Raw genomic sequence first — 27,537 nt, 5'->3', positions numbered from 1 at the left:
GGGATGAGTTATGGGGGAAGACTAAAAGAGCTGAGCCTTTTTAGAGATTAAAACGCTTCAACCAGGTCTCCTCGTAAAATTCTGAAGGGAATTAGTCCAGTGGAACAAGATGGTGACTTTAAAATGAGCTCATCAAGAACACGGGGATGCCGCTGGAAACTTGTGAAGGGGGAAATGTCACACAAATGTCAGGAAGGTTTTCTTTACACAGAAAACCACAGACACATAGAATGAAGGTCTAGTGTGGCGGACAGTAGGATGTTGGGGACTTTCAAAACTCGACTTGATGTCATTTTGTAAGAATTAAGTGGATGGCCCTGGCGAGCTTTGCTGGGGTGAATGGCCTGTTCTTGTCCACATTGAATGACCGATCAGCGTCGACAGTTGGGGAGGAGAGGCATTCCATTTCTAAACATTTCTGTGTTCTTGAAGCAGGCGCATGTTTTCTCGTTGTGGACTGACTGACGGAAGCGGTGAGGTGTATTTTTAAGTCTCACTGAAAAAGTTTACTTTCATGCCAGGCTGTCTAAAGTTATGTATTACGCTTGTGTTTCATCATCTTGTCCTTCTGCTTGTCTAGACCGATATGTCAAGAAGTTTAGCAGTAGCCAGTATGGCTATTCCCGTCTGCAGGTATTTACAATATACAGTGGAACCTCGGTTCACGAACGTCTCGGTACACGTACAAATCGGCTTGCGACCAAAAAGTTTGACAAACTTTTGCCTCTGTTCACGACCACACACTCGGTATACGAACAAGCCAGTTTCCCTTTCGGTTTGTACGTGTTCAGTCTCTCCCTGTGCAGCGAGCGAGCGAGAGCGTGACACACACGAGAGAGACACACTGAGAGACACACACACACACACACACACACACAGAGAGAGAGAGAGAGCGAGAGCTGGACGCATAAGGCAGAGAAGGCAGTTAAAGAATGCACTGGGCTTGATTTTGTTTTCACTTCTGTTTACAGCGATCGGTTCGTAGCGTGCATTGTTGCTACTTTTCTTGGTGGTTTATTAAATTACGCATTTTTTCAAAAGTTCATTTTTTTTCCCTGTGCTTAAAACTCATTAAAAAAAGTGTTTTTAGCGAGCGTGTCATAAGGCTATAGAGCGAACTCTTGCAGTGTTAGTTTCTCTGTTGTTCAAGGTTTTTACATTTAGTTTACTATTATGCTGTGGTTCATTCTATGGTTTAATTAACTATATTTGTGCTTAAAAACTTAAAATATATATTTATATATTTACATACAGTTCATATGGTCTGGAACGGATTGTATTTACGTACAGTCCTATGGGGGAAATGACTTCAGGTCACGATCAAATCGGGTTACGACCAGAGTTTTGGAACGAATTATGGTCGTGAACCGAGGTTCCACTGTATATTTGTGGAAATATTGATGTGTGGGTGCCCTGCTTTATGATCCACATAATGGTTTGCTGCAGATCTTCAGGACATGAGCTCTTGAATGCATTCTAAGGATGTTGCAGTAGCCTGTGTGTGAAGTTTTCCTCCTGTTGCTGCTCCTAATACACCGACTGGTCAACACAGAAGAGAATGAAATTGAAATGTCCACCTGTTCAACGAGATGGTGGATGGAGGATCCCCTGCCTTATCAGCTCCCCATCACTAACGCTTAGTGAACACGCTTGTGATTGCAAAGCCTCTTGGCTCAAGTGTTGATGCCACTTGCCCCGCCTTCTTGTGCTGATTGGTCATTTGAGTACATGCAGTTTTGCCCCAATTAATGTGTGGCCTTGAATTTAATTGCAGTACAGTCGGAGGAGACTCAAAGACGTGAGCCATGAATGTGAATTAAAACGTAATCTGCTTGTGTATCGCATTTTAACTCTTTGAGGGTTTAATATTTTCCGAAAAGCACACAAAGCGATGGTTTCACACATAAAAGCAACATAAAACATCTTTTGCTGCCTGGCAGTCTTCTCCCAGCATTCGCAGTCACATTGTGGCGTAATCTGGTTTGTACCTCTTGTCATTGTAAGTGGCAGTCTTCTCGGGTGAACGCTGGCGTAGGCGCATCAGCTACACGATACTACATGTTCAGCACCGCAATCAGCTGGGGACCGATCAAGTGACACATGTAACTCACTTTCGTTTTCGACCTCCAGGTCACTTCCATCAAAATCTGACAACACAAGTCTGATTTGACGCCCATACGCAAAACATCATCCACAGAGTGTTTTACTTGGCGCATTCACTTTGGTCTTTCGCCAGAGATGGATGCCGTTTTAGAGGTTGTTTGTTCTTCGCTACTCGTGCACGCGAATGGAAATCTCGCTCGGATCAATGAAGATAGATAGATAGATACTTTATTAATCCCAAGGGGAAATTCACATAATCCAGCAGCAGTATACTGATACAAAGAAACAATATTAAATTAAATAGTAATAAAAATGAAAAAAAATTAAAATAAAATTAATGTTCTCATTTACTCCCCCGGGTGGAATTGAAGAGTCGCATAGTGTTGGGGAGGAACGATCTCCTCAGTCTGTCAGTGGACATTCCTTCTGGCAAAGAGAGTCCCACTAAAACATAATGGTGAGTTTTGTCACAGTTTACAGCTGATTAACATCCTCAACCAATGAAGTTCGACAAAAGTTGAGATCCGCTCTGAAAGAGTTAACTCTTTGAAGGCTGAATATTTTTTCAGCAGCTGGCAGGAGTACGCAGCAGAGCAGCTTCCGGCCGCCTGAGCTAAAGGCGGATCTGGCGAGAGAGCGAAGCGAATGGGCAAAGGAAAATACTCCGTTGACGATGTTTTATGTATTATTGCAGAATCGGAATCTTGACTTGTCACGCTCTGATTCTGATGCAAGTCATCTGGAGATTGAAAGCGAAAGTGATGTATCTGCATCAGCTGATCGGTCCCCACTCCCTATGTGTTGTTTAGAAGTTGACACCCGCCCTGAAACAGATAAACGGACGTGAAAATTGTGTGCCGTTGTGGACATGGACCGATCTTTTGGCTGATATGGCCTTAATTATGACGCAGTAAAACCGTGCCAAAATGAAATGCCCCCTCGTGCATCTGCAGTGCAATCTCATTACCGTGTTGGATCGCATTTCATTTCAGAATCAATAATCTCCCATACTTGGCTACCTTGATTTAAATTAATGTGAATTTGACCCCTCCGTGGGGGTCATGTAACTGAGCCCAGCACAGAAGCCAATCTGTTGGGTGTAACGTTGTTTGTTGGGTATCTGGGACTTTATCATATCATGACCACCCAACCACCTTGTGTGTCAGATTCCCCCTTTTAATATTTTGAGCTGCGGACATGCAAGGCTATCCAACTGACGAGCAGACCTTCGTGATTCTGTTTGCTGCTGTGTCCATCACACAATATGTCTTAAAACTTTGCGAAAATCTTGAGAGATATCAGCCTGCTCTGGTCCATAGCACAAGTGTATGATACCGTATGTATGCGTGTGTGTGTGTGTGTGTGCGCGCATATCTATTAGCAGTATGTATGTGTATTATGTACAAGGCGTGACAATCTAATTCATGCAATGAACCTGTGGAAGAAATGTGTGTGTGTGTCTGTGCAGTAGCAGCTGTTGTCACCTTCAAAGTCAGACGACGACGTTGCCATTGCTTGAACTCTCCTTCTGCAATACCCATGAGTCCCTTTGTCACGCTACACTGGATGTCCGTAATGCCTGAAAATTTTCGTCCTTTCATGTTGGTTTATTTTTTTAGGAAGAGCCAGAAATCACAAGGGACTAAGTCAGGTGAATTGGGTGGATGATCCAATTAAACAGGAAGCTGCAAACGCTGAGCACAGCCGGGAATGGTGGCTCTGAGGCTTAGGATCTGCGCTGGTATCCGGAAGTTTGCTGGTTCAAAGCCTCTTGCACAAGGACCTTAACCTGCAATTGCTCCAAGGGTTCTTTACAATGGCTGACTCTGCACTCTGACCCCAAGGGGTAAGAGAAAAATACAAATTGCTAATACAAGAATTGTAAAAGGTGAAATAAAAAAGAACAAGAAGACATCACGGCTTGAGGCTTTGTCATGGTGGATGGTCCACTACTGGTGTCCTCATTCAAGTTCTCGCTCCTCCTTGAACCTCTTGTGCCTCTCAAAGATGCTTGACGTTTTTCACAGCATCCTCTCCTTGCGCCACATTCAACAGTTCTTGTGTTTCAGTGGCACTTTGTAGCACAGGGTGACGCCACATGGCAGTTTCAGGAATTACATTGTCACACCTTCCATAAACAGTGGATTGAAAAAGTATTCTGACCCTTTCACTTTCTGCACTCTTTATTGTTTTGCAGATTTAGTTTTAAATGGATATATTTGCAATTTTTGCCCATCAATGTACAGTCAATAACCCGGAATGATAAAGTGAGAATCTATATATATAATTCACTAAGGCAAGACACCCATGGAAATCATGCCAGAAGGGGCATGGATTCACTAAGCCGCCGACAAGTAAGACACCTATGGCGCACGCAGGATGGAGCCACCCCCATCAACTCCAAGACCATTGGATACGACGACAACTCGCAGAGCCACGCCCACCAACTCGGACGCGACGACACAGAAAGAACGGCGTCATTTATATTCGTCTGTCGTAGAGGCCACATGCACCTCCGAGCCACGTTGACTGTTCATAGAGGCGTGTTTCTCGCGGAGGTGAATCGCCATATGCAGCGTGTAAAACGGTTTGCGAGGGGTATCCCATGGCATCCTTAAAACAATCCTTTACAACTGAGGTTAAAACACAATGAAGTAAGCAGTCTTTAAAAACTGAGTTTTCAGTTACGACTCACGACCGCGTGCAGGGGTTTTTTTGGCCGTCGAACTCACTTCAGCTAGTTTTTTTGCTTTGCACCCTCCCCCCACCATAACCCTGTCGTCTGTGGGGGAGGAGCAAAACTTTTGTCAAAATTTCGATCTCCGATTTTCAACACGTCTCGACGTTTTACTGTCCCCGATACCAAAAACATCAATATCTCGATGATGGGTTTGTGTTTGTGTGTCACAATTTCTTGAAGATGGTTTTGGAGATAAAGTGGCTGGATGGAAAAATACCAAACTCGAAACTGAAGTCTGTTATGTAATGACGATGTGCTGATTAGTTTTTGAACCAAATCGTGCAAGAGAGAGAGAGAGAGAGAGGCCCTCGAGAGGAGCCCTCAAATGTTGTAATTCTGCAATTAATGATGAATTGTTCTCATCAAGTGCTATCATAATGACCGATTTTATGATCCGAAAGATCCACATCAGAGCGGTCAATGAATCTTGAAATCTTGTTATAGAATAGTTTAGGTAACTTGGGTCTTTGGACGCAAAGCCTACTGATGCTCATGTACAATTTTTTTTTATTTAGTTTTTATGTGATGGGGTCAAAATGAATGAGATAGATGGATAGATACTTTATTAATCCCAAGGGGAAATTCACATAATCCAGCAGCAGTATACTGATACAAAGAAACAATATTAAATTAAAGACTAATAAAAAAAACAGACAGTAACTTTGAATAATATTAGCGTTTACCCACCCGGGTGGAATTGAAGAGAGTCGCATAGTGTGGGGGAGGAATGATCTCCTAAGTCTGTGTTAATATCTTTTATTCCCCAATGCCCCCCTCCGCCCAACGGCATTTTGGGCATTAATTGTGTACAGGAGCTACCGTGTTGTCTGGTTATGTTTTGACTGGAGGTGTGTGGTGTAGGTCATCCCTGCTCTTTTGGTTTCGGCACTTTCTGGTTGTCCAAGATTACGGATGCCATTCAAACTTTGTGCGTTTCTTTTCTGTTTTCCGGCTATGAACTCGAGACCTCAAATTTCTGATGGAGGCGTAGTTTCTAACTTTGGTTTGCCACTTTGGTTTAGTTGTGTCCTGGTTGTGATCTTTTGCACCAGTTTTGACTACACCTCATCTTCTGTTCTCTTGTCCCTTTCCCCGCCATGTTCCATTACTGGCAGAACAGTATGAGGCAAAGAGTGACAAAAGGGACCCTAGAGGTTTAAAGTGGTACCAGAGTTCTGCGAATGATTTCATACGATGTGAGATACAAGTGCAGTCGAGCTACTGAAAGGGCGAAGCTTCCTTTGCATGGTGTGCCTGGATTTAGCTTGGTGAATGGAGAACGGTTTTTACACAGCAGCAGAGGAGTTTGCGAAGGTGGATGAGTTTAAATACCTGGGATGAACCATACAGAGTGACGGAGAGTGTGGAAGAGAAGTGAAGAAGAGAGTGCAGGCAGGGTGGAGTGTCGGGAGTGATTTGTGACAGACGGGTATCAGGAAGAGTGAAAAGGAAGGTCTACAGGACGGTAGTGAGGCCAGCTGTGTTATATGGGTTGAAGACGGTGGCACAGGAGACAGAGCTGGAGGTGGCAGACTTGAAGATGGTAAGGTTTGCATTGGGTGTGACGAGGATGGACAGGATTAGAAATGAGGACATTAGAGGGTCAGATCAGGTGGGATGGTTGGGAGACCAAGTCAGAGAGGCGAGATTGTGTTGGTTTGGACGTGTGCAGCAGAGAGACAAGGGTGTTAAGATAGAGCTGCCAGGAAAGAGGAGAAGAGGAAGGTTTATGGATGTGATAAAAGAGGACGTGCAGGTGATGGGTGTGACAGAGCAAGATGGAGAGGAGATGGAAAAAGATGATCTACTGTGGTGACCCGTAATGGGAGCAGCTGAAAGAAGAAGTAGTAGTAGTAGTAGTAGTAGGGGTGTACCTTTTGTACAATCATAATTGACATTCACATAATTGTGAAACAAGTGAAGACGTGCTTATTGATGGGTTCTCTGTAGCTGTGATGACTCCCTGTTTAAGTTTTGTACGTCGCTATCAGACAGTTACACATACCCTTGGTGACGTGGACTTCATTATGAACTTGCTTCTACAAGTACACGTTGTGATGCCCAGGGGTGTCCAGCCACCATAAACCCGGCACAGACGGGCAGCACACAGGTTTTAGTCCACGCAGCACATGATTTATTTACAGCACCAAGGTTGAGCTTCTATGCTTATGACCTGTGGCCCCACTAGAAACCAAGGGGTCTGCCCTCTGTGGGTCCAGGGGAGAAACGGTCTTGAAAATACTCTCTCCCCCAGTCCTTCCATAATTGGAGTGTCCCAGCCGTCTGCCACAATGAACATAGGGAACTGCCATCTTTCCCATCAGTCTTACGAAAGCACCAAGACCCCCACACTCATCCCCAGAAGACCTAATGTTGTTTCTTTGGATTTGTTTCTTTCAGGTATGCAGTGGATGACATTCCCTTTTCCATTCCTGCATCTTCACAAACTCAGGATCTAAGCAATGTCATCAACAAGCTGCTGGAGTCCAAGAAGGGTGAGTGTCCTCAGTGTGTGCACATGTGTTTGAAAGCGGGTGCCAAGCTAACCAGACCTGAACGGCACTGAAGAGCACGACTTTCCTGAGCTGCCCTCCACTTGAATCGTTGCTGTATCTCAGTGTCCTTGCACAAGTAGCTGGCCTACCATTGCTAGAGGTGGTCTTGGCATTAGTTAAACCTACGGTTTATATAGACACTAGGACAGATAAATGAATCTTAGCTTGAAGAGGTCTATTATTTTTTTTACATTCAAGATGTCTTACTTAAAGGTTTTCCAATGTTGTGTCTGTCCTGGTGCCTATCTAAACACAGGGAACTCCAGTTTCTGTATTCCATCTTGTCTGAAGAAGGGGCCTGAGTTGCCTCGAAAGCTGGCATATTGTAATCTTTTTAGTTCGCCAATTAAAGGGGTCATTTTGCTTGACTTCTCACTTCATTCACAATGGCTAACAAGGTACAACACCCTAGTACCACAGTTTACATTGGAACCAGCAGGTGGTGGGCAAGGCTGGACTTCCAGCTGGTCCTTGAGGGTGGGAGGTATCTGGTAAATGGTCTGCCACACTTTTGTTTGCCTGTGACGTTAAGTACTGGTGTCTTTAGATATTGGCCTGGTTTCTGAGCCTTCGTTGTCCTTCCGTTATGGTTTCCCAACTTGGCAAGGATTCACCTTCCCTCCCAGTCAGGGTGCCAGTCCATCTACCCATGGCACTTACACCTCCCAAAGTCTCCTTCCAAATGCAGTGCTCCTCGGTAGATCAATGTGTAGCCAGAGGGTGGTCTCAGAAGTGGTGACATCCATGCGGCACCACCTACAGAACTATTATTATTATATCTACAGTTATTTGTAGAAGACAAATAATATGCAATTCTAACAATATGAACAGAAACACATATTTAACATGGAAAAATAATTTAAAATGAACCAAGAAGTCCTAAAAGAAGAACATGAACAGAAGCTAGGAAGCGCAACTTGGCTGAAATGTAAGTCACATTTTTAAAACGTTGCAATAAGGTTCTGCTCCTTCTTCCTCATACACCCGATGCTTTCCGAGTTAGAGACCCCAAATTCAAGGCCCTGAGCGATTTGTTGCCAGTGACACCCGTGGGCTGAGTCCCTGTGGGTGACGTGGACAGGTTAGCTGGTGCTCACTTTTCGGTTTTGTTCTGCCAGGTGTCCCTGCTAATTCATAGCTTTCTGTGTTGCAGATGACCACCAACATGTGGAGTTTGACTTCCTCATTCGGGAGCAGTTCCTGCGCATGTCGCTGGGCAAACACATGGAGACGGAGAACATCTCGACGGTAGGACACCCGCACCCTGTTTGCCACTTGCTTACCTTGCTCTACCTGCCATTGTGACCACCGCGTATCTTGACTTTCCGTTTCAGGAAGAAGTGTTGGAGATCGAGTACATCGAGAAGAGCATCGCGCCACAGCCAGAGGAGTGCATGATGCACGATGATTGGGTCAGCGCTGTTGACGCAACTGCAGACTGGTAGGTGAGGGGCACAGAGGCCCATTGTCATTTATTTAGTGCTGTGTTTGGCCCTCGCTCATGGCTGAACTTGTCTTCTAGGATACTCAGTGGCTCCTATGACAAAACAGCCAGGATCTGGACATCTGAAGGGAAGGCTGTCATGACCATTGGAGGGCACCTGGATGTGGTCAAAGATGTTGCCTGGGTACAGAGAGGTGGGCATCTTTTTTTTTTTTGACAAATCACTTTCCGAGAAAGTTAATTCAATTTAGTACCACGTCTGATTGGTATGGTGCCAGTTACTTTTGCCAAACCCCCTTTTCTTCACTACAGTATTTTAGATAATGAAGGTAATCTGCCATGCAGCCACCATTTAGATTTGTCACTTTGTTAATCCATGTTTCTTCAAAGTGGTGCCCTACACTAACATGTAATGTTGCTTTCTAATGCCTCTTGTGGACATTTGCAGTACATCGAGATTGTGTGCTTAATTTGTCCATCTGTTAGTGCGAGGCTGTTTAACAAATTGATGGCAGTTAACTTTGATTGCATTAAAGAAGTGCAAAGAACAAATGAGATGAACTGATTTCAGCTAACAACGCCACAACTACAGATGTCCTTCAGTGCGTCACACGGGGGGTGGGGGGATTGGCGTCGCGTCCAGCAAGGGAGGGATAGGCTCCATAAATAAAGCGAGGTTAATGTTAGGGTGTGCACTGTAGGCTGTGGGGGTTTTAGTTCCATTGTTAGGTGCATTCCATATAATGCAAAAAAGCACCTACTGTGGTCGCCATGTTTGTCTGTCCACCTGAAAAAACTCGGCCCAAGTGAACTGTTACTGAGGGAAATTTGACTTACTTGTTCTTCAAGGAAATTTGTGAGGACAGTTCAGTTTCATTGAGATATGCACTGCACTGTACAAAGTTGCGAAATTTCAAAACTTACCATTAAAAAACATTGGCCAATTTGCAAACTCATCTGTGTCAAAGCAGAAGAACATTCTGTGGCGACTTCAATTATGGAATAGTTAAAGGTTTTAAATTTACCTTGAGAGGGATCGTTTTGAATTGTATATTTTGTCGATTTTACTCTTGTACCTCATCAGGCGGTCTCTCCAGATGGCAAAATAGTGAAACACCTGGAGAGTCGCACACCCTGCCTGATGTGTCATCCGTAGACGTGCCAGCACAGTGGCCTGTGTGTCAGTCGTGGCACTTCAGGTCTCCTTCTGCTTTAAATTTATAGTGGGCAAGTGGCATGATGTTCATAAAAGTAAATAATCGGGAGTGGTCTCCCCTTGACTTTCTCTTATACTCAGATATGGGGTTGGATATTTGAGGAATAAACAGCAAGACAATGATTATAATGTTATATTATGTACATTAAAGAACCATCAACAACAAATCAAATTAATAGTATATCGAACAATTATTATAAAAGTAAAGTTGAATAAATTGCAGCTGCATGGATAAAAGGTAAAGGACCACTTCCGGTTAACGGAAATAGCCCAAAAGTTGATAGAAATGTATGTTTTGTACCTGATACTGGTTTTCAAAAGTTGGTTGACCAAAGTGAGAGCGTACTCGGGTCATCGTGTTTACATACACGACACACACACAGACAGACACACGGACATAATTTAAAAAATGGTATTTTCGGACTCGGAGGTCTAAAACGTCAAGATTCATCAACAAACATCGATAACAATACTTTCCCTGTACTTCGTATACGAGAAAGTAAAAACAATGCAAGCAACATAAGTTGGGTAGAAATTCCTTCCTATCTGCGGCTCGTAACTCGTTCTGCTGCAGTGAACAAAAGAGTATTCAGGATCTCCGTTACGTTAAAAGAACTTCACGGCTGCATTGTGTGCAGATCAGAATGGTTCAAATATGGCGTGACACTGCCATTTATCAGCTAAGCTCCTTAATGAGCTGCTATTAATATGTAAGTCAGTCTAGTTACAAATTGAGGAGTCGGTGGTACCATAACGGTGATGAGTCGAATTCGGCGGTAATATGATACAAGTCAGAAGTTGGAGATTTTGTGTACCAACTCCACAGCCCTGAGTGCAACATCATATTTATTTATTTATTTATTTATTTATTTATTTATTTTTTATTATTATTCTCTGCACTTTTTACTCTATATGTATGATGTACACTAACTGGCCACTTTATTAGGTACACCTGTTCGATTGCCTGTTGATGCAAATATCTGTTCACCCAATCACATGGCAGAAACTCGGTGCATTTCGACATGTAGACATTGTCAAGACGACCTACTGAAGTTCAAACCGAGCATCAGAATGGCGAAGAAAGATGATTGAAGTGACTTTTTGAATCTGGCATGTGCCAGACGGGCTGCTCTGAGTATTTCATAAACTGCTGATCTATTGGGATTTTCACGCGTAACCATCTCTAGGGGTTTACAGAGAATGGTCCGAAAAAGGTAAAATATCCAGCAAGCGGCAGTTCTTATACATGCCAAGGTCAGAGGAGAATGGCCAGACTGGTTCAAGCTGATAGAAAGGCAACAGCGATTCAAATAAGCACTCGTTACAAACAAGGTATGCAGAAGAGCATCTCTGAACACACAACACATTGAACCTTAAAGCAAGCGGGGGGGCAGTGCCCACAGTGCAGATGTCTAGACTCTTACACATTACGGTGTGGTCCCATGACAAAACAAAGGACCTTATTGTTGTAGCCTTAATGACACGGACCTTGCGGTGTCAAGAGCGAGAAGTTTGTGATGTCAAGGAGGACTTTAAGCTCTCTCTCCTTTGAGCAATGTGTGTTTCTCCCACAGATGGCTCCAGTTCCCTGCTGCTCAGTGCCTCCATGGACCAGACTGCTGTCCTGTGGGAGTGGAATTCGGAGAAGCGGAAAGTCAAGGCCTTACACTGCTGCCGGGGCCATTCTGGCAGTGTGGAGTCAATCGCAGTGGACAGCAGTAGGACAAAGGTGGGTGTTCTAGTAATGAGGTGCCCACCTATGTGTGCCACTTTTTACTTGGCTTATGCTGGATTGTTTTGTTTTAGTTTTGCAGTGGCTCCTGGGATAGAATGCTGAAGGTCTGGTCAGCAGGTGGGCTTTTGTCTTTATTTTCTGTTTAGCTGTATTGGTGCCGCCAGCAACTCTGCTGCAAAAGCTGACTGTTGTGATTTGATTTTTTTTAATGTCAGTTCCTTCTGAGGAAGAGGATGTGGCCGAGGAAGTGTCCAGCAGCCGAAGCAAGAAACAGAAAACGGAGCAGTGCGGCTTGACAAGGGTGAGGGCCGACGCTTCCTTGGTGGGCTGCTGTTTAAGTGATCACCTTTATTAAAAACTCACTTTCTTTTATTTGCTTGGCCAGACCCCACTGATGACCCTTTCTGGTCACAATGAGGCAGTCTCCTCTGTGCTGTGGTCCGACAGACAGGAGGTCTGCAGTGCATCTTGGGATCACACCATCAAAGTGTGGGACGTGGAGACGGGGAGCTTAAAGAGCACTCTGGTGAGCAGTTGGGATGGGGGGTCCGTCCTCTGTGCCCGGCAGATTACTACCTGCTGCTCACTCACTGCCTCTGCCCTTCATTTTACAGACAGGCAGCAAAGTCTTCAACTGCATTTCCTACTCGCCGCTGTGCAGGAGGCTGGCATCAGGGAGTGTGGACCGGCACATCCGCCTCTGGGACACTCGCAGTAAAGGTGTGTAGCGGGCCTGTCGTCGCGATGGCAGCAGGGCACTGTTAGGTGGCTTGGCTCTTGTCCCAGCAGCTCATCGTCATTACTTTCATGTTTCAGATGGCTCCCTCGTGCAGCTTTCTCTCACTTCCCACACGGGCTGGGTTACGGCAGTGAAGTGGTCCCCAACGCACCCACAGCAGCTCGTGTCCGGCTCCCTGGACAACCTTGTGAAACTCTGGGACACCAGGAGGTTAGTGGCACAAATGACCTGTTAGAGCCTGGTACTGACCAGGCCAGTTTATTTATTTATTTTCCCCCCCTCTCTGAGTGGGCTGTTTCAATCCCATCCATACCCTTGTCAGGGGATCCTTGTCTGTGTGTCTGCCCTCTTCCCTCAGGTGCCCACATACTGCTAGGGCAGGGGTCTCAAACTCTGCTCCTGGAGGGCCGCAGTGGCTGCAGGTTTTCATTCTAACCCTTTTCTTAATTAGTGACCTGTTTTTGCTGCTAATTAACTTCTTTTGAATTAATTTTAATGGACTTGTTTTTTAAGATTTGTTTCTCTGAATTTCTTCACCGCTCCTCTGATTTGCTTAATTTCTTTTCCTTAAATGAAATGTGAAGTGAGGGAGCCAACAGAAGGCCAGCTAAGTCAGGGCCTCAAACTCCAACCAATTTCACTCCAACCAGCTGCTTAATGAGGAACTGATTCTTGTTGAATAAACTCGTTCTTTAATTCCATGGCTTGTTGTTGCTCTCATTATGCAATAGCAGACTTTTCCAGAATTGTTGAATTTCTCTTTTCTAAGAGTTCTGTTAAAATGTTTTGTGGATCTGAGCAGATCACCATTCCAGAGACGACCTCCTCCTCCTTCTTCTTCTTTGCATCAGCGGATCATCTTGTTCCATCTCTTCCTGTCCTCTACATCTTATTCTGTGGCACCCATCACCTGCATGTCCTCTCTCAGCACATCCATAAACCTTCTTTTAGGCCTTCCTCTTCTCTTCTTGCCTGTCCACCTCAATCCTTAGTACCCCTCTCCCCATATTCCCCTCATCTCTCCTCTTCACATGTCCAAACCAACACAGTCTTGCCTCTGTGATTTTGTCTCCTAACTGTCCCACCTGAGCTAACCCTCTAATGTCCTCATTTCTAATCCTGTCCATCCTCTTCACACCCAATACAAATCTCAGCATCTTTAACTCCAGCTCCAGCTCTGTCTCCTGTGCCACCGTCTCCACCCCATATAACACAGCTGGTCTCGCTACCGTCCTGTAGACCTTCCCTTTCACTCTTGCTGATACCCGTCTGTCACAAATCACTCCTGACACTCTTCTCCGCCCTGCCATCACTCTCTTCTTCCCCTCTCTTCCACATTCCCCATTACTCTGTACTGTTGATCCCAAGAATTTAAACTCCTCCACCTTCACCAGCACTACTCCTTAATCCTCAACATTCATTCACACACATGTATTCTGTCTTGGTGGTCCTACTGACCTTCATTCCTCTCCTCTACTCTCATATCTCCACCTCTCCAGGGTCTCCTCACCCTGCTCCCTACTCTCGCTACAGATCACAATGTCATCAGCAGACATCACAGTCCACGGGGACTCCTGTCTAATCTCGTCTGTCAGCCTGTCCATCACCGCTGGAGATGATAAAAGGCTCAGAGCCGATCCCTGATGTAATCCCACCTCCGTCACTCCTACCGCAGACCTCACCACGGTCACACATTCCTGAGACCTTCACCTTTTCTTTATTTTCAGATATTTTATACCAGTAACGGCGCACAGCATGATAACGTGCAGTGAATCCACTTGACTTGAGCATCCCTAGTTGTCATCCTCTTTCTCTGTACGTTTACCATTCATTTGCTCAGAGGTTGATGTGCTTGCTGTTTCCTGAGCTGCTCTTTTTTCCTCCATCCTAGCGGCCCGCTGCTTCTCTTCTTTCATTGGCATCTTTTTGCGTTAAAACTGATTAACTCAGTGTTTTGTGTTGCAATTACCTTGTACATTTTCCCTAATTTTTCACTTAAGCTGGTATTTCATTCTTGAGGCAGATTGATGACTAATAAGATATGAAGAGGTAGGAGAAGTGACAGCGAAGGTGGTAGTGAAGAGAACGGCACAGCCTGCCTGCTGACAAGAGTTGACTCTACAATAAAATAAAATAAAAAGAGTAATAATCTTGGAGGTCAATCATCGCCCCGAAAGCGGACAGTAGTACACATAGTATATGTGTACCAAATTTCAGATCAATAGTTCAAACAGTTTGCAAGTGACAGGTGATTTAAAAACCTTGGACAGACGAACGTTCAGTCACGGTAGTGTATTATATATAAAGATGGACACCAGTTGTTTCGGCTCATTTTGTATATCATTATTGTTTGGCGGCTAATTACGAAAAAAAAATACAATACAATACAGTTTATTTGTTGTATAGCCCAAAATCACACAGGAAGTGTCGCAATGGGCTTTAACAGGCCCTGCCTCTCGACAGCCCCCCAGCCTCGACTCTCTAAGACGACAAGAAAAACTCCCAAAAAATAAAAACCCTTTGTAGGGAAAAAAATGGAAGAAACCTCAGGAAAGGCAGTTCAAAGAGAGACCCCTTACCAGGTAGGTTGGGCGTGCAGTGGGTGTCAAAAAGAAGGGCGTCAATACAATACAACACAATACACAGAACAGAAGAAATCCTCAATACAGTATAAAAATTTTAGAAGTACGTAGCAGAAATTAACAATGGATGACATCACATAATCAAGGGATCCGAGTCTTCAAGAGCAAGTCAATTAAAATGAATTCAAAAGAAGTTAATTAGCAGCAAAAACAGGTCACTAATTAAGGGTTAGAATGAAAACCTGCAGCCACTGCGGCCCTCCAGGACCGGAGTTTGAGAGCCCTGTGCTAGGGGAGCTTGTGCCCTTCTTGTTGGTACTTTGGGACCAGTGAGCAGAGCCAGCCTTGTGGTCTCCTGGTCTGCTTGGATGGCCTTTTTTGCTCACAGCTTTTGCCTTGGAGTTCATTGACGGGGGTCTCATTGACGGTCACTGTCTGAGATATCCCACTCCACTCTGGTGTGGTGGACAGCAGTCCTGTGTGTCATAGGCCTTATGGTGACTGAATCTTGTGTTCTCATTACAGCTGCAAGGCTCCTCTCTATGACATGTCTGCCCATGATGACAAAGTGCTGTGTGTGGACTGGACAGAGCAGGGGGTAAGAGGCTCTTCATATTGGGCAGATGCCCATTCATACATTATTATGGTGGAAACGGGCCATTCAGCCAAGCAAAACTATCAATCTTATTTGCCTAATTTCCCCAAAATTATATCAGGTTGTGTTTTGAAGGTTCCCATAGTCCCCAGTTTCCACTGCTTGGTCAGTTATTTCATGATTCTGTGGTTCTCTGTGTCAAGAAGCTCCTTCTGCCCTTTTTATCCAAATTTTCTTAATTTTTCAGCAGTTTTCCTGTGTTCTTGTTGAAGAAGTTAAAGCAACAGCTGACACTTGTTGTCCTAAAACCTTTTCATAAATTTAAAAACTTCAGTTATGTCAGCTAAAAAGATTTAAACTCCTTCACTGGACACCCACATATCACACCTACTGTACATGTGCTTGTTGAACATCCCATGACAAACCCTGGGCAGTTATGAGGAGTTAGTCCCAGCTTTATCTGCTATCCCAGCCTCCACTACTTCTTTCCAATCAAATTTTGGACATGAGGGTGGAGATCCACTACAGTTCAGCCACAAGAGCGCAAGTGAGGTCAGAGCCCCTCTATCAACATGTGACAGCAAGCCACTTTGCAGATCCTCCGGGATCGACGTACCTGCTGCGATGTTCGATGTGGTGAAGCAAAATACCGACATACAAATGCATTTGTGGTGCTTTTATATTCCTCATCTTAATGATACAATATATTCCATCACATACCATCTTCTGTGCCATCTTTTTTTTTGGCACCCTCACAACAGCATCACAGAGAAAAAAAATTAGGGGCACAGGTCTGTTTCGTGATTAAAGTGGAAATTTCGACTTTAATCTCGTAGTTTATTTTGACATTAAAGTAGAACGTTGTCTTCAAACTGGCCCAGTTGTTAATCGCTGCGTTTCTGGGGCTTCCTCCTGCACTGACAGCAGCGGCGGGCAGCAATTGCCACACTGAACACAGTCAATCATGGGGGGTCTGCAGGAGCCAATCCCAGCCAGCATTACATTTATAATATTACAGATCTCTGCACGTTTAGAATCCTTGGGTCATGAAAGTGACATCAAGTATAAATCTATCCATCCATTATCCAACCCGCTATATCCTAACTACAGGGTCATGGGGGTCTGCTGGAGCCACTCCCAGCCAGCACAGGGCGCAAGGCAGGAAACAAACCCTAGGCAGGGTGCCAGCCCACTGCAGCGCACACGCACACACACACACACACCCACCCAGTCACACATTAGGTATAATTTAGAATCGCCAATCCACCTAACCTGCATGTCTTTGGACTGTGGGAGGAAACCCACGCAGACGCGGGAAGAACATGCAAACTCCATGCAGGGAAGCGAACCCAGACAGGTCTCCTTACTGCGAGGCAGCAGCGCTACCCACTGCGCCACCGTGCCACCCCGCTTTCATGGTGAAATGTGTTAAAGTATGTATGTCACATTTTACAGATAAATCGTTAACTTCATTTATATAGTGAATACTGTTTATAATGACACACATGGGTGTGGCACGGTGGCAGAGTGGTAGCGCTGCTGCCTTGCAGTTGGGAGTCACGTCCGTGGTGTTCCCTGCCTGGAGTTTGCAGGTTTTCCTGGTGGGTTTCCACAGTGGGCTGTGGGTTCCTTCCAAAGACGAGCAGGTTTGGGGAATTGGAGACACTAAAATGATGCCTGTGTGTGTGTAGTGGTTACGGAAGTGCTTTGTGCTGATGTGTGCTTTGCAAACGCTTGAGGCTGTTAAGAGTTTTTGGTCTGTTCTGTGGTGTGAGATTTTAATAAAAAATACATTTTGCTCTTAAAAACTTGAGTTTTGTTTGCCGCTAAGGAACCGTGTGGGAATTTTTAAAGCTTTTTTTTTCCCTTTAGAAGGTTTTTTTTCCTTTTTTTGCCTGCACAAGAGCAAAAGTAACTGGATGTTTGACTGTGTGCTTGGAAAAGTTACTTGTACTTGTACCTGTACTTGTTCTTGTTATCTGTATTTGAATTAGCATCGAGAAAGCAGCACTAACAGATATCCGCATTTGTAAGCAAATAATCGCATCGTTAGTTAAAGGAAAAGAAAAAAAGGCTGACTTCAAAGCAGTAAAAGGGGAAGGCTCAGCAGTGCGCAGGTAAGCGGCCAACATTAAGACGTAGGAGCAGGTAAGGTAGGAACGTTTTATTTGTTTATTTTAGATTAACCAGTCCTTAGCGGTCCAGAAGTAGAACAGTTAAGTGGGCGACAGCATAAGGGGTCATTAATACAAACAGTGTGAGTGGAGGAGAGCTTAGAAGTAAGAAGAGTTAGGAGAAGAGACAGAAAAGTAAAGTTAACATCATAGAAAGACAAATAGCAGGCAGCTGAGAGGGCGAACAGCACAGGAGTTTAGGGGAAAAGGTGTAAAATATCTGGAGCAGATCTTAGTGTTACCGTTTAAGTTAAGGCAGCTTAGAAATCCCAAATCAAATTTGAATAATGAGGCCAGTGCAATGCAAGTCCTGTTGGACTTTTTAGATGATGGTTTGCAAGAGTCAGTTGTCTATGAGGGCTACATCAGCAGGAGATGCCAGCTGATCCAGCACCACGAGCTCAGGGTCGCTGAACTGGAGGAGGAGTTGGCTGATTTGCGTTGTAATAGAGAATTGGCGGACTTGGCCCAGGTGTCCTTTAGAGATAGTGTGCACCCCAAAGTGGCGCGGGAGGAGATTCCAGACCAGACAGGTAGGAATAGGTGGGTCACGGTCACAAGGTGTAAGGTAAAGGGTGCACACTGTCCGGGGGCATCAACCCCAGAATTAGAAGTGTCAATCCATTATGTCCTGGCGGAGCTGGACGGTGACTCTGATAATTCTGAGGTGGTAGGCAGGGATGAGGAGCCCCATCGGGCCACCTCGAAACCAGTTCCCAAAAAGAGAGAGGTAGTGGTAGTTGGGGACTCAATCTTTAGGGGGATTTAAGTGCAGGTGTGCTCCAGAGAGAGAGTCTCGCACAGTGTGTTGCCTTCCAGGTGCACAGGTGGGAGACCTCCCTGGAAGGGTGGATAGGCTCTTGGCCAGAGCGGGGGTGGATCCAGTTGTCATTGTCCACGTTGGAACAAATGACATACATAAGGGGTAGTCTGTCAATTCTGCAATCCAAATTCAAAGAGTTAGGTTCCAAGCTGAGGAGCAGAACTGACAAGGTAGTCTTATACAAAGTTCTGCCTGTGCCACACGCCAGTCCAGGTAAGATTGAGGAGATCAGAAGGCTTAATGGGTGGCTCAAATCTTGGTGCAGGGTAGAAGGGTATAGGTTTATGGTGCATTGGGACTCTGTTCCGTCATGACGGGTTACATCTGAACCGGAGGGGCATCAATGTATTGGGGAGGCGTATGTGTAGGCTAGTCGAGGATTGGGGGCAGGGAGTTTAGGACAGGCCAGGTTTAGATCTATACATGGAAGAACAAACAATGGTGTAGAAATAAAAATGAATAGTAATGCAAATTCTAAAGATTTAAATGTAGAAGGAGTAACACATTAAAAATAGCTTGACTTAATGCTAGAAGTATCAAGAATAAGGTAAGTGAGTTGGAGTCGTATGCAGCAGAGCAATTATATTATAGCAATAACGGAAACCTGGCTAAATAACAAAGATGGGGATGAGTGTAACATAGAGGGATACACATTATTAGGAAGGATAGACAGAACAGAAAAGGAGGTGGGGTTGCTGTTTATGCCAAACAGGATTTAAATGTAAGTCATCTTCAGTTGGATGATGAGCCCCATCTTAGTGAGGACGTGTGGCTTCACCTGGAAAATATTAGGGAAAGAGGTCTGATCTTAGGAGTGTGTTACAGACCACCCAGTTCAGACAGTAACATCAACACACATCTTTTAGTAATATCAAAAGGCAAGTTTACAGGGGATATTATAGTCATGGGGGACTGTAATTATCCAAATATTAACTGGGATAACCTCACAGATGGAGGAGCACAAGAGCAGGAGTTTTTAAAAGTAATCAGCGACTGTTTTTAACACAGCATGTTAAAGCACCAACAATGGGTGAAGCCTGTCTGGATTTAGTATTCTGTAATAATCAGGATAGAATTGAGGGTGTAGAGGTGATTGAACCACTAGGGTCAAGTGACCATAATGTAATACAATTCTCAGTATTTTGTAAGAGTGCAGATGCAAAGACTAAAATTGTTAAGCTGAACTTTGGTGGGCTAATTTTGAGCAGATGCGACAAAGTCTAAGTAGGATAGACTGGGATAAGACAGTCGAGGAGCAGTGGAGCAGGTACAGCTACATACCTAAATTTGGAAGTAATAGGAAACTAAAAAAACTCCACGGTGGATTAATAAAGATTTAAAAAGAAGTTGCAAAGGAAAAAACTGCTGTATAAGGCATATAAGAGTAATGACTGCAAAGTGAATCGTAGAGTGTATGAGAACATGAGGGCAACCATTAAGAAGGATATCAGAGAGGCTAAAAGACAGTTGGAGAGGAATAGCAGATAAGATGAAAGACGAGCCTAAGAGATTCTTTCAGTATTTTAGTAGTAAAAGAACAGTCAAGGAGGTCAAGTTCATCAGGAATAGTAAAGGGAATTAAAAGATACAGACAATGAAATAGCAGATGAGCTAAACTTACATTTTTCTGAGGTGTTCACAAGTGAGCCAGTGGATAACCTCAGAGCAGTAACAGGGACTACTAAGGAGGTACTACTAAGGAGGGACTGAGGGATTTGAAAACTCTAATGAGAGAAATGCTGCTTAGATTAAATAAGATGAAATCAAACAAATCACCAGGACCAGATTATATTTATCCTCATGTTCTTAAGGAGGCTAGTGAGTACAGATATAAACCATTGACACATATTTTTAGGAAGTCACTGCACTGGAGAGATTCTGAAGGACTGGAAAATGGCAAATATCATCCCATTATATAAAAAGGGTGACAGGGCAGATCCAAGCAACTATAGGCCAGTAAGCTTAACATGCATCACAGGAAAATTAATGGAAGGAATTAAGGATAAGATTGAGCAACACATGGCAAGGACAGGAGTTATTAGGAACAGTCAGCGTGGGTTCAGAAGAGGGAGGTCGTGTTTACTAACATGTTGGAATTCTATGAGGAGGCAACAAAAGGATACGATCAAAGTGGAGCAGATGAGATTATTGATGTGGACTTTCAGAAAGCATTTGAGAGGGTGGGCATCAAACTAAAAGAAGTGGGAGTTCAGGGTGATGTTTTTAGATGGGTGCAGAATTGGCTCAGACACAGGAAGCAGAGGGTGATGGTGTGAGGAACCTCATCAGAACTGGCCGATGTTAAGAGTGGTGACCAGCAGGGGCAGTGCTAGGGCCGCTGCTATTTTTAATATCTATAAATGATTTAGATAGGAATATAAGTAACAAGCTGGTTAAGTTTGCAGATGATACCAAGATAGGTGGATTAGCAGATAATTTGGAATCCGTTATATCATCACAGAAGGACTTGGATAGCATACAGGCTTGGGCAGATTTGTGGCAGATGAAATTTAATGTCAGTAAATGTAAAGAATTACACATAGGAAGTAAAAATGTTAGGTTTGAATACACAATGGGCGGTCGGAAAATTGAGAGTCCACCTTATGAGAAGGATTTAGGAGTCATAGTGGACTCTAAGCTATCAACTTCCCAACAGTGTTCAGAAGACATTAAGAAGGCTAACAGAATGTCAGGTTATATAGCGCCTTGATGTGTGGAGTACAAGTCACCGGAGGTTCTGCTCAGTCTTTATAACACTCCGGTGAGGCCTCATCTGTAGTACAGGGTGCAGTTTGGGTCTCCAGACTACAAAAACGACATCACAGCACAAGAGAAGGTCCAGAGAAGAGCAACGAGGCTGATTCAGGGGCTACAGGGGTTGAATTATGAGGAAAGATTAAAAGAGCTGAGCCTTTACAGTTTAAGCAAAAGAAGACAAAGAGGAGACATGATTGAAGTGTTTAAAATTTTGAAAGGAATTAGTACAGTGGATCGAGACGGTGTCTTTAAAATGAGTTCATAAAGAATACGGGGACACAGTTGGAAACTTAACTTTTCTTTACACAAAGAGCGATAGACACTTGGAATAAGCGACCAAGTAGTGTGGTAGACAGTAAGACGTTAGGGACTTTCACAAACTCGACTTGATGTTTTTTTGGAAGAAATAAGTGGACATGACTGGCGAGCTTTGTTGGGCTGAATGGCCTGTCCTCATGTAGACTGTTCTAGTGTGTGTGTGTGTGTGTGTTTGCTTGTGTTCACCTTGCGATGAGCTGATGCCCCATCCAGGGATTGTTTCTGTCTCATGCCCAATGCTTGCTGGAATGGGCTTGTTCCTGGACTGCTGGATGTAATCATTAAATGTCCTTTTCAGAGATATTGTGGCAAGGTGTCCTCGGAATTTAATGGATGTTTCCGGCAATTCACAAAATAAGGAAGCTGAAAGTTGTTTCCTCACCATGATGATATCTCACACTGCCAACCTGGTGGAATCCTCCAGATTTACGTGCACAAGTCTAAACAGTACACCGCTGGCATAGCAGTAGTGTCCACAGGCGTGAAGTATAAACCTGACCTAAGGGTAACTGCAATAGGTTTGAGGTGGGCACAGCGTGGGCGCTGTTTAACCTACTGTTATATCGATAGTTTCTCTGGTCCTTATTGTCCGTTGTGCAGGGTCCACAGGAATTCAGACTTGCCGTGTGCTGATCAACATAGTCCAGGATGCCACTCTCAGCATCGCCCAATTCTGATAAAGTGCATCTACCCATAATCCTTTGCTTCCTTTATTTAATGATGTCAATTCTGCCCACATTTCCATGCCATGATTTTTACGTCCCACCTTATTCAGTCTCTCTTATCAAATGTTTTCTGAAAGTTACAACAAATGCCTATAAAGCAGGGTGGCACAGTGGCACATGGTTAGCGCTGCAGCCTTGCAGTAAGGAAAGCAGGGTCTGCCTCCCAGTGTGGGGTTTGCCCTCTTGTCTGTGTGGGTTTCCAGAGTCATGTAGGTTGGGTAGCCTGCCATCACTAAATTGGCCCATGTGTGTGATCACTCCGTGATAGACTGGCATCATATCCATGGCTTGTTCCTGCCTTGTCACCCCCATGCTAGCTGGTATAGGCCCGCCACCCTGGTCCTGGTCTGCAGGGCTCTTGGCTTCTGCTCTTCAGACTGATGGTGTCTTCATGTGAAGAAGTTCATGCTGTGAAGTGTCTGAAGCCCACCAACCTAGCTTGACTTTTCTGTCACACCCCAGAAATGGAGAAGTCACCCCTTTGGTACGGTGGGCTGCTCTTGCATGTCTCATCTCCTCTTTTTTTTTTTTTTTTTCTTCTCTCATTTTGTTTTGTTTTAGTTGCTCCTGAGCGGTGGTGCAGACAACAAGCTCTACGCGTTTCGCTACTCGTCACCCCCTTCGGACGATGGAGCGTGAGTCCTGTGGCGCCATCGAGGAGCCATTTGCCGGTGTGTGTGTTTGTATTTTATATCCACTTGTTCAATGCTGTCCTGCTTTTATAAAAAACAAACTGAACTAAACGAGGTCTTTAACTGACCACCTATGTCTTCATCTCTGCTGTGTTGTGTGGCCTGATGGTCTGTGCTGCTGTGGGCTCATGGAGAGACATGTTCATGACATGTGGCTGATGGCTGAGACCACCTCCTACTGTCCAGTGACCCTCTGCTAGAAACCAACCTGAAGGAAGCAGGGATTTGCATAGGAGGGTTTAGTGGGTACCCACTTACTGAGTGTTGGGTGCTTTTAGGTAGAGGGGGAATGAGTACAGGGATGCACCAGGGGTTTGTTGGAGGCCGATGAGCCTTCCTGGTATCTGTAATGGGCTGAAGTCTAAAGGGGGGCCTTTATCCTATGGTGTCACCACTGAGAAATCACTTGGGGTCCCCTATCTGTTCTCGTCACATGGAAATGCTGGCCATGAATCTGGGCCTCCAAGTTGGTAAGCAGCAGCAACAGCTTACCCAGTTGGGCTAAAGAACAACTCTGGTGTGGCACCATGGACGGCTGTTGTACAAGTCAGTGGTCCTGAGATTGTGCCCCCCAAACTGCCATCTCTGGGAGGGTGATCTGTGTTTGTGTGAGCAAAGACGCTCGGAAATGAAGGCTTAAGCAGGTTAGGCCATTGAGACTGGATGGTAGAAGGTCAAGGGTCCCTCCACACTGTGGCCTGCGGGCATCATCTGGCAGTCGAGCCATGAAGTCAGACCCTCTGTCACCTCTTGAAGCAACCTGGTCTATGGTGTAACTGTGTGGCCAGCAGCTTCTCGGTCAGTTAAAAGTGGACCACGTAGAAGTGTTAGGATCCCCCTACTCTTCTTGATGTGTGCTGCTCGACCCTCCTCCGTAATCGTTCTTTCCATTAATTTAACCATGATGCATGCTACACTTTGTGGCTGCATCGTCCTTTTGATCTTGACCTGAAAATGCCTCCCAGGACCACAAAAGGTGGAGGAAATAGAGTAGATGGGGGGCTAACGTGGATAGCGGCTGAAAAACTGATGACTGGAGATGATTCTTAGACGCCGTCTGGCTTCAAACCAGTAGATGTGGAGTTGCCAGTTTCTTAGGTTTAGAGTCCTTATTGTCACGTATATAGTGTCTGGTGAATTTCTTACTGTCACATGTGACTCAGTAGAACAACCTGACTGGGAAGCATCCATCTTCCTTTCTTGAGCTACTTGGCCTACCTTGAAATTTGAATTACAGTTGAACATGAAGTTCAAGTAAAGGGATCCTCTGTCCAGTAGCATGTTGGGCCTCGTTCAGCCTGCACTCGTCTGGCCGTGGACTCTACGAGACGTTCAGTGTATTCTTCAGTAAGGTGGTGCCATGCTGGTGGCTGATGACCCATTTTGCTCTGCACAGTCCCGTCCACTTCATCCCAACAATGCTCGATAGGTTTGAGACCCAAGGGCTGTGCAGAACACAAACTCGTCGTCATGTCTGTAACGATATGGGAGGGGATCGGAGTGTGGAGGGGTGACGTTGGCCAGCAGTGAGTTCTTTCAGATTTGCCTCGCTGCTCAGATAGTCTTCATTGGTACTGGGGGCCTAATCTGTGCCACACTGTCACACAGCCACCACCATGCCAGTCTTGTTGACATCAAACAAGAGGGTTCCATGGGCTCTCTTGAGGCCCTCAGAGGAGTGTCTACCGAATGGTGGTCATCATGGGAGGATTTACTGATAAAGGTGCAAAAAACAAAATAATCGAGCAGTGATGAGCACAAGGCAGGTGGGTGAATGGATACAAACACACTGAGGCCAGACATTGCAATGTCACCAGGGTCACATAGGCCACATTGACTTGTGCTTGTGTGTTATTCATGTCTTTGTTGTGTACTGGCGATGCCAGTTTCAGTGTGCCAATTCTGCCAGTCTCCTTCCCTGGTTAATTTATGAGACCCTCACCTCATGCACTTGCTGACACGCTTTCCTCCACAGCGATTGGCCCGTGTGCGGTGAACTTCATCTGCAGGACTGCTGGGGGATTGCTAGGCCATGGCAATGGCTGGGGCTTCTGCACAATGGCAGGTTGCATTTATTTTAATGAAGCTCATTGGTGAAAATACGAATACAGCTGATCTTACTGAAGAAAAGATACGAGCCCTAAAGAAAGTTGGCATAATGGAGCTGCCCACACCCTGAGAAGAAAGAAGAGGAGCAGACAAACAGAAATCGTCAAAGCCGTTGTGTTGGGAGCACAGAGAACGGCGACATTCAGACTTTGTCTCTGCATTGACGGTAAGTGGACAGTGACCCCCCCCCATCCCTCCCTGCAGATGGCGCTGTTGTGCAAGAATTAAATAAGCCGCTGAATTGCCTCCGTAATCTAACGTGTTGTTAAAATGTTTGTAGTAAACTCCACTTGGTCCTCGTAATTCCATTTTTCAAGTTTTCTATGACACAATGTCTTAACTAAAACGTTTCTTTTGGGGTTTGTTACGTTTTCTTTGCACCAGGTGCCACTCGCCTGTTTCTGGGTTGCCCTTGGACTCTTGGGTGTCCTCTCCATATCTCTTCTGAGCTTCAACTCTTCCCACCCACCTTGGAGCTTGATGGCCGAGCCCCTTTTTAATGACCCATCGGTTCCTTTTTGGGATGCGTGAACCTGCACATCTCGCTACCTGTGAGCCGTCCTCGCCAGCATTACGAGTCTCACTAATCATTTATGTAACGCGGTGCCTACTGAGCAAAGCTTGGAGACGTACGAGTGCTCGTTTACGTTTCTGCTTTGGGTGTCGAGTTTTTGATGTTGAAGCTGAGATCTCCTTTAGCCCCGTCCTTTGCTGGTTGTCCTGTATGACAGCTTGTTGGCAGATCTTCATTGTGTCTGATTTTTTTTTCTTTCATTTTTTTAAATGCCATTGTTCTGACATTTTATTGTCACTGGTGCTGCTAGCCTAACATTTCGCTTTGTCCAATGCTGGGTCTCTCGGCACTGCCGCTGGCCCTTTGGTCTTCCAAATCTCCAATAATCATTTCTCAGCTGTGTCCACGGCCTGCACATTCATGCCACTTGTTCCCTCCTGATCCTTACGGGGGATGAGGGGGTCTGAGACACTGCAATCTGCACTCACTTTTCCCAACTCTGTGCCAATCCATGCCAGGATCCTCCCCAAGACGCGCCAGAATGGTTGCAATGGAAAGGATGTAAGCAGAGGAGCAGCTCTCATACACACTAGGTGCTTAGTTATTTCTCTCTCACACACAAACAGCACTTCTGACAGTCTCTCTCTCTCTCTCTCTCACGGCCCACCTCACTATCTCCAACTCTGCCTCTTCTGACAGCACCTCTCTCTCTTCTCGCTCAGGCTCTATCCTTTCTGATAGTCCTCTCTCTTTCTCTCTCTCTCTCTCAGGCCCTGCCCCTTTTGAAAGCATCTGTTTTTCTCCAACTCCACCCCTTCTGGTAACGTCTCTCTCAGGCCCCACCTCTCGCCCCACTTCTTTTGACGACATCTCTCACGTTAACTTGCATCCAGTCCGCCATGCAGGTCCTCCAGCTAGCAAGGGAAAATTTGGGTGGTTGGTGGCAGGATTAGCACTACAGCCACCATTATAAAAAAAAAACACCTCACACTTCCATTCCATTTGAACCCAGTAAATGGCCGCACTCTGCTCCTAATTCAGGATTCTGAGTTGGTTCATCGCACAGAGGGTGCAGCGACATGTTATCTCTCAGGTTCCAACCTTTTGACAATGTCGGTTTCCTCGAGCTCCACCCCTTTCTCAAACTCCACCCCTTCTGGCAGTGTCTCTCTTTTTCAGGTTTCACTCTTTCTGACAACACCTCTCTCCCTCCCTCACTTTAAGGCTCCACCCCTTCTGATAGTGTTACTCTCTCAGACCCCACCTCTTTTGACATTCTCTCTCAAACTCCGCCCCATCTGACAGCCTCTATCACTCCCTTTCAAGGCTTTGCTAGTGTAATTTCTCTCAGGCTCGGCCCCTTTTTGCAGTGCCATTTTCCCTAGCTCTGCCCCCGTCACTGTCAGCCATACTGTATAGTCTCTTGTCCAAGTAAAAGTCCATCAGCCAAGCTCAATAACATGAAGCTCTGTATTTTAATCCACTCTTCCTTTTTGTTATGTAATGAGACTGCGTCACCTGCAGGGTGCTGTATGGCGTGTGGCCACGGAGGTGGGCAACAGGTGAGTGTCTGTGTAAAGCTACATTATGATGGCACAGGTGAGGAAGGCCATCAAAACAAATGCCAAGGCATCAGAGTGGGCCAGGAGACAGACATGGGCAGAAGAGAGCCAGGTGAGGTCAGGTCATGGCAAAGGTGAGGTGTGCAGGTGCATT

At 45.2% G+C, this 27,537-nt stretch overlaps 1 protein-coding gene across 1 annotated transcript in view; it reads left to right on the top strand.

Annotated features, from left to right (window-relative positions):
• The window catches only part of wdr12 (WD repeat domain 12), a 28,692-nt gene extending 5,426 nt beyond the window's left edge, over positions 1-23,266 (top strand). Inside the window, exons 2-13 of the mRNA XM_039757812.1 lie at positions 7,244-7,338; positions 8,552-8,646; positions 8,733-8,839; positions 8,921-9,036; positions 11,633-11,787; positions 11,865-11,910; positions 12,009-12,094; positions 12,179-12,319; positions 12,408-12,513; positions 12,610-12,742; positions 15,640-15,712; positions 23,068-23,266. Of these exons, the coding sequence (XP_039613746.1) occupies positions 7,244-7,338; positions 8,552-8,646; positions 8,733-8,839; positions 8,921-9,036; positions 11,633-11,787; positions 11,865-11,910; positions 12,009-12,094; positions 12,179-12,319; positions 12,408-12,513; positions 12,610-12,742; positions 15,640-15,712; positions 23,068-23,145 (1,231 nt within the window). The 3' untranslated portion in view covers positions 23,146-23,266. The remainder of the gene's footprint in view (positions 1-7,243; positions 7,339-8,551; positions 8,647-8,732; positions 8,840-8,920; positions 9,037-11,632; positions 11,788-11,864; positions 11,911-12,008; positions 12,095-12,178; positions 12,320-12,407; positions 12,514-12,609; positions 12,743-15,639; positions 15,713-23,067) is intronic.
• Positions 23,267-27,537: the final 4,271 nt, after the last annotated feature.

Source organism: Polypterus senegalus, chromosome 6, assembly GCF_016835505.1.
Source record: "Polypterus senegalus isolate Bchr_013 chromosome 6, ASM1683550v1, whole genome shotgun sequence".
Lineage (NCBI taxonomy): Eukaryota > Metazoa > Chordata > Cladistia > Polypteriformes > Polypteridae > Polypterus > Polypterus senegalus.
Note: the sequence above shows the minus strand (reverse complement) of the source record. Positions and strands in the feature narration are given on the sequence as shown.